This window comes from Orcinus orca, chromosome 2 (assembly GCF_937001465.1).
Source record: "Orcinus orca chromosome 2, mOrcOrc1.1, whole genome shotgun sequence".
Taxonomy (NCBI): domain Eukaryota; kingdom Metazoa; phylum Chordata; class Mammalia; order Artiodactyla; family Delphinidae; genus Orcinus; species Orcinus orca.
Window position 1 is genome coordinate 107,479,346 of NC_064560.1, and position 16,349 is coordinate 107,495,694.

Sequence of the window (16,349 nt, forward strand, 5' to 3'; positions counted from 1 at the left end):
GTAAGCGTTAAAAAAAAATTCTTTTTGGTCTTTAAATACTGCTCTTTTAGGCATCTTTATGACATACTTTGGAGCAAGATGAGGAACCAGGCTTCTTTGCCCCATCAAACTTTTCGAAATACAGGCAGTGCTAACTTTGCACAGTAGTGCAGGACAGTAAAAATGACCATGCAAACTGAAACTATGCAAGGTAATCTTAAAAATCAAGAAAAAAAAAACTGTATTGTGACCTTTAAAAATATTGTTGAAACATGAAAAACTCTCTTAGTATAGGTTTTAAGCATATATGGAAGTGAAAAAAATAGTAAAACCAATATTTTAATACACTGTAATTTAAAACATTAGAAACATTGCAATTCTTAGTGGTTTTTTTTTTTCTTTGTAAAAAAAACTCAGCAAGAGTATTTGAACAGTTCTTGCTGCCTTCTTTTTGTAGAACTTAGAACACTGAGGGAACATCTTTTCTATGCCTTGGTGAACTGTCATACTCCTTTATAAAGTTGCATCAGCTTCCAACATTTTATACTTTGTGCTTTCAACATTGTAACATCTCTCTGAGAGTTTGTTAAACGTGAAGTTTTTGCCCGCATCACTTCCTCTAGGACATCTTCCTCCTTTTTGTCACAACCACTTTCTTCACCTAAGCTTTTAACACTGGTTTCAGGTTTCATCAATATAAACAGAAACAGTGAGGGTCCTGACTGGCAGAAAGTCACAAGGAGCTTACTCAGAATGACGTAAAATTCCACTCTGGAAATTCAAAACCTAAAAACTCAACCTGTTCAAAGAAGCTGTTCATTAACAAAGGAACCAGATGATAGCAGACACATTGCTGACATTTCAGTCTCAACTTATATATATTTAGAAAAAGAAAAAAACTGCCCAACATGTGTGCAGGCAGTTTTAGTGCCTTGCACTTAACTGTTAATGATTATTTAAATGGTAGAATAATAGGATGAATCAATAGAATGAATCAAGCAACTGAATGAATTCAACTATGTCATGAAATTTCTGTACTTGCCAGAAATGGATCTTTGATTGTGTATCTAAGATCTCATATAAATCAGAAGAGAAATGTAATTATATATTCTTCAGGAACCTGATGAAAGTTATGGCTTCTTTCCCCCATAAAAGTGCAGCTGAGCAGATACAACATTTTACGCAGCATTTCAGGGAGTTCACAGAGCCCCCGAAATCCACTTAGAAGTCCTGGTTAAGAATCTAGAACTCTATTACTAGGTAAAACCCAGCCAAAGTCTGTTGCAGAGACATTGCAAGTCTTGGGAACTTAGAGCACTTTCCAAGAGAAGGTAATCCTTGGAGTGGTCACCTGGGACCAGGAACTGAATGGAATGGTTGCTCTTTCCTCTACACAAGGCTATTCGTTCTAAGTCTCTTCAACAAACCACCATCCCTGAAACCCTCTTCTGAGAGTATAGGTATTGGAAAACCTTACTGAAAATAAAGACTCAACATTCCGTTGCGGAACAACACAGCAGAGGGGAGTGGCCAAGAATGATGGAGTAGGAAGACCCTGAGCTCACCTCCTTCCATGGGCACTCCAAAATTGTAAATATTTACAGAGCAACTATCCATGAAAGTGATCTGAAGGCTAGTAGAAAAGATCTCTACAGCTAAAGATATAAAGAAGGAACTATAATAGGACAGGTAAGAGGGGCATATATGGAGCATAGTCAAGACCCATACCACCAGGTAGGTGACCCACCAACAGGAGGATAATTACAATTGCAGAGGTGCCCCCCAATAAACCAGTGGTCTAGGGCTCACACTGGACTCCCCAGCCTGGAGTGGGGGTGGAGGTCCTACACTGGGAAGACAAGCCTCCAGAACATTTGGCTTTGAAGGCAAGTAGGGCTTGCTTTCAGGTGACCCAGAGGGCTGTGGGAAACAGAGACTCCACTCTTAAAGAGTGCACACAAAGCCTCACATGCCCTAGGACCAAGGGCAGAAGCAGTAATTTGAAAGGAGCTTGGGTCAGACCCAATGGCTGATCTTGGAGAGCCTCCTAGAAAGGCAGGAGGCAACTGAACCTCAACCTGGGGATGAAGACACCAGCAGCAGCCATTTTGGGGAGCACATCCCACCACAAGGACGCTGGTGCTGGTAAGCACAATTTTGGAATCCTCCCTCTAGCTTATTAGCACCAGGACCTGGCCCATCCCCACTAGCGCATTGGCACTAGTCCTGGAACCTCCCAGGCCAGGAAGCTAGCTGGGTGGGGACACAGCCTCACCTACCAGCAGGCCGGCAGCCCTAGGAACCCCTGAGCCTCTAGCCACCCTGGGATCTGGCCCTACCCACAAATGAGCTGGCACTAGCCCTGGACCCAGCTTCACTCATCAGGGAGGCACCAGCCCTGGGATCCCTTGGGCCCCAGCCCTGCCCATCTACAGGCCAACATCAACTCTGGGACCCCTGGGGCCCTGCAGCTAGAGACCCCAGAACCCATCTCTGCCCACCAGTGAGCTGGCAGTAACTCAGGACCTGGCTTCACCCACCAGTGGGTGGACACCAGCCTTAGGACCCCCTGGGCCACAGCCCTGGGAACACCAAGGCCCTGAAGCCAGCTGTGTCAGGATCCAGTATACTCACCAAGGGGTCAACACCAGCTATGGGACCCCTGGGCCTATAGCCAGAGAACCCAGGACCTGGCTCTGCCCATCAGTGGGATGGCAGTAGCTCCAGGACCTGGCCTCACTAGTGGGTGGGCACCAGCCCTGGGAAACCTTGTGCCTGAGCCCCACCCACCAGCTGGCAAAACAACAACTCCAGGATCACAGCAGCCCCACAGCCAGCCATGTCAAGACCCAGCCTACCCACCAGCAGGCAGGCATCACCTCAGGATGCCCCGGGCCCTGGCCCTGGCCAACAGCAGACCTACAGCAGCTCCAGATCACCTTGAGCTCCTCAGCCAGGCATGTCAGGATTTGGCTATAAAATATATGTCAAAAACAATAAATTTTGAGGGGAGGGAGAAAATGCAGAGTTGTTAAAAGGCATTCAAGCCTTTAAAAAATCAGCAACTTAGGGCTTCCCTGGTGGCACAGTGGTTGAGAGTCCGCCTACCGATGCAGGGGACACGGGTTCGTGCCCTGGTCTGGGAAGATCCCACATGCCACGGAGCGGCTGGGCCCGTGAGCCATGGCCGCTGAGCCTGCGCGTCCGGAGCCTGTGCTCCACAACGGGAGAGACCACAACAGTGAGAGGCCCGTGTACCGCAAAAATAAATAAATAAATAAATAAATAAATAAATATTTACGGGCTTCCCTGGTGGTGCAGTGGTTGAGAGTCCGCCTGCCGATGCAGGGGACACGGGTTCATGCCCTGGTCCGGGAAGATCCCACATGCCGCGGAGCGGCTGGGCCCGTGAGCCATGGCTGCTGAGCCTGCACGTCCTGAGCCTGTGCTCTGCAATGGGAGAGGCCACAGCAGTAAGAGGCCTGTGTACCGCAAAAAAAAAAAAAAAAAAAATCAGCAACTTAAAATGACTATATATATATATATATATATATAACCGTATACAAACCTTTTCGTAACCACAAACTAAACACCTATAATAGATACACACAGAAAAAAGAGGAAGGTATCCACACATAACACTAAAATTAGCCATTAAATCACAAGGGAATAGAGCAAAAGAAGGAACCAAAAAAAACAAAACAAAAAAAACCTCACAAAACAAGCCAAAGAGAATTAACAAAATAGCAATAAGTACATACCAATGAATAATTATTTTTTTATCTTTTTTTTTTTTGGCTGTGCTGCGCAGTATGTGGGATCTTAGTTCTCCAACTAGGGATCAAACCTTTGACCCCAGCAGTGGAAGCACGGAGTCTTAACCACTGGACCGCCAGGGGAGTCCCCATTTTTTTTTTTTAATAATTACTTTAAATGTAAGTCGACTAACTGCTCCAATCAAAAGACACAGAATGGCTGAGTGGATATGAAAACAAGACCCATATATATGCTGCCTACAAGAAACTCATTTCAGATCTAAAGAAACACACAGACTGAAAGTGAGGGGATGGAAAAAGATATTTCATGCAAATGGGAAAGAAAAAGAAAGCGAGTGCTTATGTCAGACAAAATAGACTAAAATAAAGACAGTTACAAGAGACAAAGAAGGACATTACATAATGACCAAGGAATCAATCTAACAATAAGTCATAACAATTAGAGATGTATATGTACCCAACATGGGAGCACCTAAATACATAAAGTGAAATATTAACAGACATAAAGAGAGAAATTGACAGTAATACAATAATAGTAGAGGACTTTAACACCCCACTTACATCAATGGACAGATCATCTAGACAGAAAATCAATAAGGAAACACTGGCTATAAATGACACATTACACCAGAATAACTTAACAGATATATAGAACAGTCCATCAAAAAGCAGCAGAACACACATTCTTTTCTAGTTCATGTGAATCATTCTCTAGGATAGATCACATCCTAGGCTACAAAACAAAGTCTCAGTAAATTTAAGAAGACTGAAATCAAATCATGTATCTTTTCCCACCACAAAGCTATGAGAATAGAAATCAACTATAAAGAAAAAACTGCAAAAAAAACAATATAGGGCTTCCCTGGTGGTGCAGTGGTTGAGAGTCCACCTGCCGATGCAGGGGACACAGGTTCGTGCCCTGGTCCGGGAGGATCCCACATGCCACGGACCGGCTGGGCCCATGAACCATGGCCGCTGAGCCTGCGCGTCTGGAGCCTGTGCTCTGCAATGGGAGAGGCCACAACAGTGAGACGCCCACGTACCGCAAAAAACAAAACAAACAAAAAAAACCACCACAATATATAGAGGCTAAACAATAATGCTACTAAACAACCAATGGGTCACTGAAGAAATCAAAGAGGAAATTTAAAGAATACCTGGAAACAAAGGAAAATGAAAACAGAAAGAAATCATGAAAACAGAGCAGAAATGAATGAAATAGAGACTAAAAAAAAAAAAGAAAATATCAATAAAACTAAGAGCTGGTTCTTTGAAAAGATAAACAAAATTGGAAAATCTTTAGCCAGACTCATCAAGAACAAAGAGGGCCCAAATCAATAAATCATAAAAAGAAGTTACAACCGACACCACAGAAATACACAGGAACATAAGAGATTACTACCAACAATTATATGTCAGTAAGATAGACAACCTAGAAGAAATTAACAAATTCCTAGAAATGTACAATCTCCCAAGAGTGAATCAGGAAGAAATACAAAATATGAGCAGACCAATTACCATTAATGAAATTGAATCAGAAAAAAAAAAAACTCCCAACAAACAAAAGTCCAGGACCAGATGGCTTCATAGGTGAATTCTACCAAAGAGTTAGAAGATAGTTAACACTCATTCTTCTCAAATTATTCCAAAACTTTTCAGAGGAAGAAACACTTCCAAACTCATTCTACAAGGCCAGCATCACCCTGATATCAAAACCAGATAAAGATAATACACAAAAAGAATATTACAGCCAATATCACTGATGAACATAGATGTAAAAATCCTCAACAAAATATTGGCAAACGAAAGTCAACAATACGTTAAAAGGATCGTACGTCATGATCAATTGGGATTTATCCCAGGGACGTAAAGATGGTTCCATATCTGCAGATCAATCCATTTGATTCACCACCTTACCAAACTGAAGAATAAAAATCATAAGATCATCTCCATAGAAGCAAAAAATCTTCTGACAGAATTCAACATCCATTTATAATAAAAACTCTCAACAAAGTGAGAATAGAGGGACCATAACTCAACATAATAGGCCATATATGACAAGCCCACAGCTAACAACATACTCAGTGTTGAAAAGCTGAAATATTCTTCTCTAAGATCAGGAACAAGACAAGGATGCCCACTCTTACCACTTTTATTCAATATAGTTTTGGAAGTCCTAGCCACAGCAATCAGAGAAGAAAAAGAAATAAAAGGAATCCACATTAGAATGGGAGAAGTAAGACTGTCACCGTTTGCTGATGACTTGACACTACACATAGAAAATCCTAAAGACACCACCAAAAAACCAAAAAAAAAAAAAAAAAAAAACTAGGGCTCAACAATGAATTCAGTGAAGTTGCAGGAGACTTCTGCAAGAAATCTGCAGAAATCTGTTGCACATCTATATACTAAAAAGAAACTAACAGAAAGAGAAAATTTAAAAAGCAATCCCATTCACAATCACATCAAAAAGAATAAAATACCTGGGAATAAATCTGACTAAGGAGGTAAAAGACCTATACTTGGAAAAGTATAAGACACCAATGAAAGGAACTGAAGATGACACAAACAGATGGAAAGCTATATTGTGCTCATGGATTGGAAGAACTAATAATGTTAAAATGATCATACTACCCAAGGCAATCTACAGATTCAATACCAGCTAGAAGGGGGGGATAGGGAGGGTGGGAGGGAGGGAGATACAAGAGGGAAGAGATATGAGGATATATGTGTATGTATAACTGATTCACTTTGTTATAAAGCAGAAACTAACACACCATTGTAAAGCAATTATACTCCAATAAATTGTTAAAAATAAAATAATAAAAAATAAATTAAAAAACAAAAAAACCCACACCCATAACATTCTTCAAAGAACAAGTAATTCTAAAATTTGTATGGAAACAAAAAAGACCCAGAACAGCCAAGACTATCTATCTTAAGAAAGAAGAACAAAACAGGAGGTATCCCACTCCCTGATTTGAAACTATACTACAAAGCTATAGTCATCAAACTAGTATGGTACTGGTACAAAAAACAGACACATATATCAATGGAACAGAATGGAGAGTGCAGAAATGACTCACACTCATATGGGCAATTAAGCTACAACAAAGAACAAAGAATATACAATGGGGGAAAAGACAGCCCCTTCAATAAATGGTATTGAGAAAACCAGACAGCTACATGCAAAAGAATCAAACTGGACTACTTTCTCACACCATATACAAAAATAAATTTAAATGGATTAAAGACTTCAAAGTAAGACCTGAAACCATAAAACTTTTAGAAGAAAACACAGACAATAAACTCTTTTACATCAGTTTTAGCAGTATTTGGGGGGATATGTCTCCTCAGGCAAGGAAAACAAGAGCAAACATAAATAAATGGGACTACAGCAAAAAATCTTTGGTACAGCTAAGGAAACTATCAGCAAAATGATCACCTACTGAATGGAAGAAGATATTTTCAAATGACATATCCAACAAAGGTTAATCTTCAAAATATACAAAGAACACATATAATTCAACATCAAAAACACAAACTACCCAATTTTAAAATGGACAGAGGACCTGAATAGACATTTTTCCAAAGAAAACATACAGATGGCCAACAGGCACATGAAAAGATGCTCAACATCTCTAATAATCCAGGAAATACAAATCAAAATCACAATGAGATATCACCTCACACCAGTCAGAATGGCTATCATCAAAAAGAGAACAAATAAGTATTGGTGGGGATGTGGAGAAAAAGGAACCCTTGTGCACTGTTGGTGGGAATGTAAATTGTTGCAGCCACTATGGAAAAAAGTATGAGGGTTCCTCAAAAAATTAAAAATAGAAATACCTGTGACCCAGCAATTCCACTTCTGGGTATTTATGGAAGAAAATGAAAACACTAATTCAAAAAGATATATGCACCTGTATGTTTATTGCTGAATTACTTACAATAGCCAAGATATGGAAGCAACCTAAGGGCTCATCAACAGATGAACGGATAAAGAAGATGTGGTGTGTGTGTGTGTGTGTGTGTGTGTGTATAATGGAATATTACTCAGCCATAAAGAATAATGAACTATTACCATTGGTGACAACATAGATGGACCTAGAGGGCATTATGCTAAGTGAAATAAGTTTGACAGAGAAACACAAATACTATATGATTTCACTTATATGCGGAATTTAAAAACCAAAACAAATGTAACTAAACAGAAAGAAAGTCACAGGTACAGAGAAAAGACAGGTGATTGCCAGAGGGGAGGGGTCTGGGGGAGGAAAAATATAGGTGAAGGAGATTAAGAGGTACAAGTAAGTGAATTATGGGTATGAAATGTACAGTGTGGGAATATAGTCAATAATTATGTAATATCTTTCTATGGTGACAAATAACAGCTAGATTTACCATGGTGATTATTTTGAAATGTATAAAAATATCAAATCACTATGCTGTGTACCAGGAACCAACATAGTGTTGTAGGTCAATTATACCTCAAAAACAAACAAACTCATAGAAAAAGAAATCAAACTTGTGGCTACCAGAGGCAGGGGGTGGAGGGATGCGGAATTAAATGAAGGTGGTGAAAAGGTACAAACTTCCGGTTATAAGATAAATAAGTACGAGGGATGATAAAGTACAATACAATAAAGATAACTGGGAGGGAGACGCAAGAGGGAGGAGATATGGGGATATATGTATACGTATAGCTGATTCACTTTGTTATAAAGCAGAAATTAACACACCATTGTAAAGCAATTATACGCCAATAAAGATATTTTAAAAAAGATAATTAACACTGCTGCATCTTATATGTGATAATTGTTAAGAGAGTAAATCCTAAGTGTTCTCATCACAAGAAAAAAATTTTTTTTCTATTTCTTTAATGTTATATCTGTATGAGATGATGGATGCTCACTAAATCTATTTTGATAATCATTTCAGGATGTATGTAAGTCAAACCATTATGTTGTACACCTTAAACTTATACACTGCTGTATGTCAATTACATCTAAATAAAGCAGAAAAAAATATGCTTTCCAAGAAAAAAAAAAAAAAAGAAGAGAAAACCACATCAGAATCAGCAAATCAAACTGAAAATTGTCCTGCACAGGAGACCAGCTGTTGTAGGGAGCTCGGTTGCTGAGTGGCACCTGAGCCTACTGCTGGTGGCATCTACTATGTCGTCTCTTTTCCTCCTGCTTCCCCACTTCTTTTTTCTTCCTCTCCTTTTATTCTTCCTCTCCTATTCTTCTTTCCTACTACCTCTGTCATAGGCCCATGTGCACTGCTTCATCAAGTCCATGGTGCAAGATTTAAGTTTCGTCAAAGCCAATAAGAAAAGATTGTCCTGAGTGAATCATGTTGAATTCAACAGACAACCTGAGAATGCCTCAGTGATGCCCATGAAACACCTTCTTACTGAAGAAGCTTACCCTTTGGGGGAAGTAATTTTGAGCAAGGAAGAATATTGGGGAATGCTTTTTTAAAAAATTTATTTGGCTTGAAGGGAAAAAGATTGTCTAAACAAAATCTGCTGATGAAGTCATAGAATGACTCCACCTCTGGAATGAGCTTCATTTTCATGTATTTTGGTAAGAAATTTGGCTCTCAATTGGGAATTCAGTCACTCTACCCACTCAAGGGCAAGATGATAAGGTTCTATCAGACCAAGCGTCTAAACGAACCTGAGACTCTACCAAGGTCAGAAATGCTGCACTTCAAGCCAAAAGATCTGTCTTGGGCTTGCTTGTTTTGACTTGTAACTATAAATTTGTCTTGTCTAAGTGTCCAATCACATTATAAAACAGAACGCCCATCTCTACAGTACAGCATCCTCTGAAGTAAGAGGAGTCGTAAATGTACATTTTGGGGGATTCTCTAATTTTTCTGACCCTCTGATTTCCACAGGACTTTAAGTTGCTTCCCCTGAGTTCAAGCAACGCAAGATGGTTTGGGAAGTGCTGAACCCAAGGCATTATAACATCACCAGCATGGTGACCGAAGTTGCGCCTGTTGCCAGCATTGCAATCCTGCTGCTCACTGGCTTTCTTCTCTTGGTTTGGAATTATGAGGACACATCCTCAATACCAGGTAAGTCAGTCATTTATTTCTGTACCTAAGAAGATTGTTTTCTTGGGCTTTTGATCCATGAGGGTAAAGGAAATTTTGCAAAACGATGAAGAGCAAACTTGGGAAGATGGCTGAAGCCCACGGCACATAAGCAAATGAGGACTCAGGTGAAAAAATTTTAGCGAATTATCTGCACATGTTTATTGAAAACATTAAAACAATATCTTACATAACCCCTTCCAGTCTCCACTTTGCTTTGGTAGAATAGACTTGGCACTAGTATCCTTTAAAGTAAGTTTAAGATGGAGTGGAGCAAGGTAAAATTCCAGGATTGTTTTTTTTTCTTTTGATTCAAATTCATTCCAGTTTTGCTCTAAAGGTGAAAAAGTCTCCGGAATGCCTTCTGTACAGCTTTCTGTCTCCCTCCCACTTTACCTCATCCATGTCCTCTGCCCTCTCTCTTTTTTGAACTTATTCCTTCTCTTTATCCCATTCTTCATTTTTCTTTTATTCTTGGGCATGGTGGTGATGTTGGTGCCACCATGGGGGCTGGATGGGACCTGGACAGCGGGAGAAAATTGGGGACCACTATAGTTCCCTTGAAAACCTAAAAAAAACTTCCACAAGCTCTGTGGATCAATCAAAAGTAGAGTATAATATAATTATCCAGATAATTCCAGTAGAAACCCCATCACTCCACACTACCAGATTAACTCAGAATTCTCAGAAATATCAGACGGTTTTTTAGTTTTCAGGGAAAACTCCTCATAGCAGGCATCTGTCCCCAGTTCCATAAGATATACGATAAGGCTTTATTTCAAGAGCAGAGTCATTACACACTTTCAAGCGTCGTGGGCCTCTTCACAGAGTGATGTCGAGTGGGAGTGTGGCACTGCTGCAAAGTGCCCTGGGTCTGGATTCTCTATCGTTTTCCAGAGAACTGACTGTCTCTCTGCCCAATTCAGCCTGGTATTTTAGTTTACTTTAAGGCCCAATGGAATGGAATGTTTAGTTTGTTTTGTTCTCTACTCCTGATGGGGGTCTGAAGGAAGACTGTTCCACAGTCTTTTAACTTGAACCCCTTCCCCACCACTGCTCCTTCCTCACTGGATTTCTCCTCCCCCAGTGGGCACGCAAGTCAGGGTCCATGAAAGGTGGAGGTGAGGGAGGAGGTATTTTTTAACAACTCCCCCCAGATGTTTATGTTGCAGGTGATGGTAGAACTCCCTTGGACCTTTGGGGAGGGGCAAACACAAGAACTGGCATCCTTGAAGCCCTGGACCAGGAGCCTAGGTGGTAGCTCACTCTGTCCACCACCTCTGGGCTGGGGACATCATGCTGTCATATACTGATAGTCTATGACACTATTACATAGTCCTGTGGTTCTCAGCCCTGCCTGAGGAGGATCCCCACGTGGGTTTTTGTTTTTTTAACATCTTCCCAGGTGGCTTTCCTGAGCATTCAGGGTTGAGAGCCACTGAATGGAGCCCAACCCGTTCATTTGACAGAAGGGGAAACTGAGCCTCAGAGAAGGGCTCTGCCTTGCCCAGGCAAACCATTGTGACAAGTACGAGTAACTGTGGAGTTCAAACTCCTCATTTCATGGGGGAGGGGTTAAAGCCACAGAAGGGAGATGGCTTGCCAGCATCTCAACTGGAAGGAAAGTGGCAATAGGGGGAGCAGGGGAACCACCAGGAAGACCTAAATCCCAGGTAGATGATCATTTTGCTACCAGGGAGCTTCTAGTTCCATGCTTTCCTTGGGAAAATGTGAGGTCTGGTCAGAACCTTCTAGCTCTAGAAACCTCTGGCCCAGGCTGAGATCCCGTGACTCCTGTTTGGGGAAGGGAAGGTGAGGACACTGGCCTTGCTGGATGGGTCTTGCTGACCAATACTTCTGAACTCCTTTTGCCAGATCCCTCCAATCACTGGCTCTCTGGATTCTTAGCTTTATACATATGGGGAATCTCAGGGTCAGTGAAGCCAAAGAGTTGAGAGGGTACAATGAGCCAAAGCCCTCTAGTAAGTTACAGTTTTCAAAGCAGTTTCACACCATTTTCTCTTGTGAACCTCTGGGCACTCTGGTGAGTTGAGTGTGTTGATGCCTATTTTACAGATGAAGAAACTGAGACTTAAAGAGGCTAGGTGTCCATAACTAGTAAGTGATGAAACTGGGACTCAAATCTAAGCTCCTGAGAGGCCCTGCATTATCAGGTGATGGGGACAGGGGGGTCGACGAGTGTGCAAAGGTGACACACATAGGCAGAGGACTTAGTGCCAGCGATGGCCGTGAGGGTTCGGAGAGGAAAGAATCATTCCTATTTGGGGGTTTTGTAAGCTTCAATTTGGGGAAACTGACCCAGTTCACTGGTCTCTGCCAGGACTACAGTTACCTGGCACCTGGCAGCTCTCCCTTCCCCAGTGATACAGGGCGATGCCCAACCTTGCACGTGGGTCCTCCCCCCCAGAGGCCCTCTCTGCCCTGGGCACCACATTCTTTATGGGAGCACTGGAAAAAAAGGACATGGCAATAGTCTCCTTTTGCTCATTAAAAATACAGAAAATGCACAAATAAACATGTCATCACAGACAGGACAAGAAGTAGGATGTTAGCAGCATCCTGGAAACTCCTCTTGTGCCTTTTCAATCATACCCTCTCTCATTTCCAGAAGTAAATAACCTTCTATTTCTTAACGATCGCTCCCCTGCTTTTTTTTTTTTATAGATTTTTCACCTAATTTCATATTCCAAACAACATACTTTAGTTTTGCCTGGTTTTACATGCTTTAGCGATAGAATCCTACATTATTCTTCTGTCTTGCTTTTTTGCTCACTTTTTTGCCTGTGGGTTTCATCCAGGTTGTGGCATGCAGGTGCAGTTCATATGGTATGCAGTTATATGAACACCCCATGGTTTAATCTCCCATTCTACTGTTGATGGACATTTAGGGTGTCTCCAGCTTGGGGCTATTGTGAACAGTGCTGCTATGAACATTCCTGTGCACTGGATTCTCTAGGGTGTACACTCAGCATGGAACGTAACAGCTTCTTGATTAGGACAGAGGGTGGGAGGCCCCAGCTGTTGGCTTCACGGAGGCCATCTCTGCACAAAAATGCAGTGAAGTATTTACTGCTCCTCTGAGGGTGTGCAAGAGACTCCTGTACTCACACATGCCTAGATGAGCATTCCCAAATCTGAGAAGCAGAGAGCAGTGTAATGTGGACACAACCAGAGTATTTCCCTAATATTCTACCAAAATTTCTCCCCCCCCAGAGCATTCTTCTCTCCAACCGGAAGGTATAAGATATACACGTTAACTGAAAGGATCATACTGTGTGATAATTATTTGATTTTGTGCTTTTTTTCACATTCCTTTTCCCTGCCCAGGATCTGACGGGGACCTAGTTATACTTACCATACCATCACGGGTCCCTAAGTTGGAGCTGTCTATACCTAGTAAGATTTCAGGGTTTGTTGGATGAATTAAGTTGAAATACGATTGACTGCTGAAGACTCAAACTCTGATTCTCTTATGGTTAAAACACTCCGGTTCTCAGCCTTAGCAGAGTTCATCACAATCTCCCTTTTTCAATAGATACAGCTCTTCACTGTCATATTTTAAATTTGATTGGCGGTTTCCAAATACTAAGACTTTCCACATAGCGACAAACATTTAGATAAAACATGGAAAGTGCAGCCTTTCATTTGTATGTCTTTGTGCCTCATGGCCATAGTATATGAAGTAAATCTTTGTTGAAAAAGTCTATTCCCAAATAGACTGGTGTTTGACTTCACAGGGATTAAATGTATGAGATATAAGATATTTTTCCATTTTATCAAAATGTAAATACACCTAAAATATTCTAAATAAGGATGACATTTAAAACTTCATTCTTTACACATGTCTAATAAATTGTAAAAATTCATTCAGGAAACATTTATTGAGGATCTACAATGTTTCAAGCTGTAAATACAAAGTGTTTTGTTATTATGCATATTTGTATTGATAAAAGGTCAGTATGTCATTAAATTTTAAGGAAATATGTATACAATCAAATCAGCTTATTTCTTTTTGAGAACTCAATGAAATTAGTTTAATACAAAGTCAGTCATCTGACTATATAACTGTATAATGTAGTGTTGTGAGAACAATCTTAAGATTAAGAACCCTTGATCCAAAGAACTCAAATTCTTATATTGGTGCTATAAACATTAACAAAGAACTTTAAAGACAAAAGAACCTGGTACTATTTGTTACATTAATCCTGCTAACGCAAAGTTAAGGAGTAAACCCTGTTTGCCAAATTTGGGACTGAACTTCCACTTTAGATGAGTCATGCAAAAAGTCAGATTATCTAAGGAGTTCACTGGTGGCCTAATGGTTAGGATCCCTAGCTTTCACTGCCATGGCCCACGTTCAGTCAGGGAACTGAGATCCTGCAAGCCATGCTGCACAGCCAAAGAAAACAAAACAAAAACTTAGATTATCTAAATTATTATAGCTCTGTACTGTCTCAGACAGTTGTGTGAGTTTTGGCTCCAGGACTATTTCACTGACAGAATGGAATTAAAGGAGTAAGATACAGAAATGGTATAATTTTACAATGAAACTCCTAAAACCATTCCAACAAGCTTCTGACGAACTTTTCACCACCACCACTAAAATCAAGCTACCAAGTTTGTTCTCTGATACAAGCAACAGCAACTCCCCTGGCTGCTCACCAGATTCAGTCTTCACAATTCTGTCATCATCTGCGTCAGCAAGGGTGTAAGGGCCACGGCTCTTCACTAAAACCACATCACTGGACTCAGACTCTGGTCTAGACACAGATCAGACACACTGCCTCATTCTTCAGTGCTTAGCTTTATTTCGTCTAATGAGATGTAGCTTAAGATTCTCTTCTTAAACCAAATCCTTTTTTAAGGAAATAAAAAAGGAATGCATGCTTTTTATTTTTTAAACCCCACATTTGTTTACTTATTTATTTTTAGCTGTGTTGGGTCTTCGTTTCTGTGCGAGGGCTTTCTCTAGTTGTGGCAAGCGGGGGCCACTCTTCATCGCAACATGCGGGCCTCTCACTATCACGGCCTCTCTTATTGCAGAGCACAGGCTCCAGATGCGCAGGCTCAGTAGTTGTGGCTCACGGGCCTAGTTGCTCCGCGGCATGTGGGATCCTCCCAGACCAGGGCTCGAACCCGTGTTCCCTGCATTAGCAGGCAGATTCTCAACCACTGTGCCACCAGGGAAGCCCCAGGAATGCATGCTTTTTGTTTGGACATTGTCTTTGCAGGCCATGTTTCTCACAGTTAAAAAGATGACACCAAAACCACAAATTAACTCAAATCCACCCACTCCATTGACTGGTGCTTTCAAACCCAGTTTTCAGACAAAACTAGCAGCCAGACAGATCTGTCAACTTGTCACTTGTCCTGGCTTCCATGCCTGTTACCAGAGGGACTGATCGACTTGTATTTGAAACCCATAGACACCGTTTAACACAGCAAGAATAGACTAGACACCTATTCCAGTTTGTTCAGACAGAAGTGATTGAGACCAAATGGAACTGGTGTGGTGTCAACTGGACAACTTTTTACTCATAGAGCTGTGAAGAGCCTCATGTTAACTTGTGTTGTGGTTTTAATCATTTTGTGTACGTGATTCACCTCTATACATCAGAAGATGTAAAAGGACATGTAGATATAAAGGAATAAGAACAACAGTAATTTAAAGTACTTTGTCTTTTTGGTGTTACGGAAATACTGATTGTAATCTGATGACTTTCCTAGGTCCTGGCTATTTTCTGGGAATTGGGCCCCTCATTTCCCACTGCAGGTTCCTCTGGATGGGGATCGGCAGTACCTGCAATTACTACAACAAGACGTATGGTGAATTCGTGAGAGTCTGGATATGTGGAGAGGAAACCCTCATTATTAGCAAGTAAGTCTGTTAATAATCAGTGACATATTTTAAAAATCAAGGCTGGGATATTTCCTATTAAAAATCAAACTTATTTTGATATTTTGCCATCTTTGTTTCCAAAGTTATGTTTTCATTACTTAAATAAAGGTGAGTGATTCCCAGGTAAAAATCTAACATTTGAGACAAGTAGAATAATTGGGTCTTGTTTGAAGCCAGAGGTACATATAAAGAACTCTGGGAAGACTGAAAATTATTCAAAATCTCTCTGAGCAGTGAATGTGGAAACTTAGAATACAGGTGATTTGGTTCTGACAAAACACACTTGAGGGAGAGGTATTATCTTTTATGCTTTCCTATTTCCTAAGATTTTCGTCTTAGCTGTACAAGTAAGCATCAAAACAAACAAGCAAGCAAGCAATAATAGCAACAACAACAAAAAACACCTGAGGAAAAAAATTCTGACTGTATCAATTTGCTGATGTGTTTCTAATGCCAGGCTACTGAGAAACTCTGGGAGGATAGACAGCAGATGAAGAAGCCATTCATACTCTGCTCTCCTGTTGGTGACTGTGTGCCAGTGTCCTTGCTGAGTCATTTTATATAAA

The 16,349-nt window shown here is 40.9% G+C and overlaps 1 protein-coding gene across 1 annotated transcript in view; it reads left to right on the forward strand.

Annotated features, from left to right (window-relative positions):
* The window catches only part of LOC101283540 (aromatase), a 50,174-nt gene that overhangs the window by 6,939 nt on the left and 26,886 nt on the right, over positions 1-16,349 (forward strand). The window contains exons 2-3 of the mRNA XM_012537273.3: positions 9,663-9,845; positions 15,612-15,762. Of these exons, the coding sequence (XP_012392727.1) occupies positions 9,701-9,845; positions 15,612-15,762 (296 nt within the window). The 5' untranslated portion in view covers positions 9,663-9,700. The remainder of the gene's footprint in view (positions 1-9,662; positions 9,846-15,611; positions 15,763-16,349) is intronic.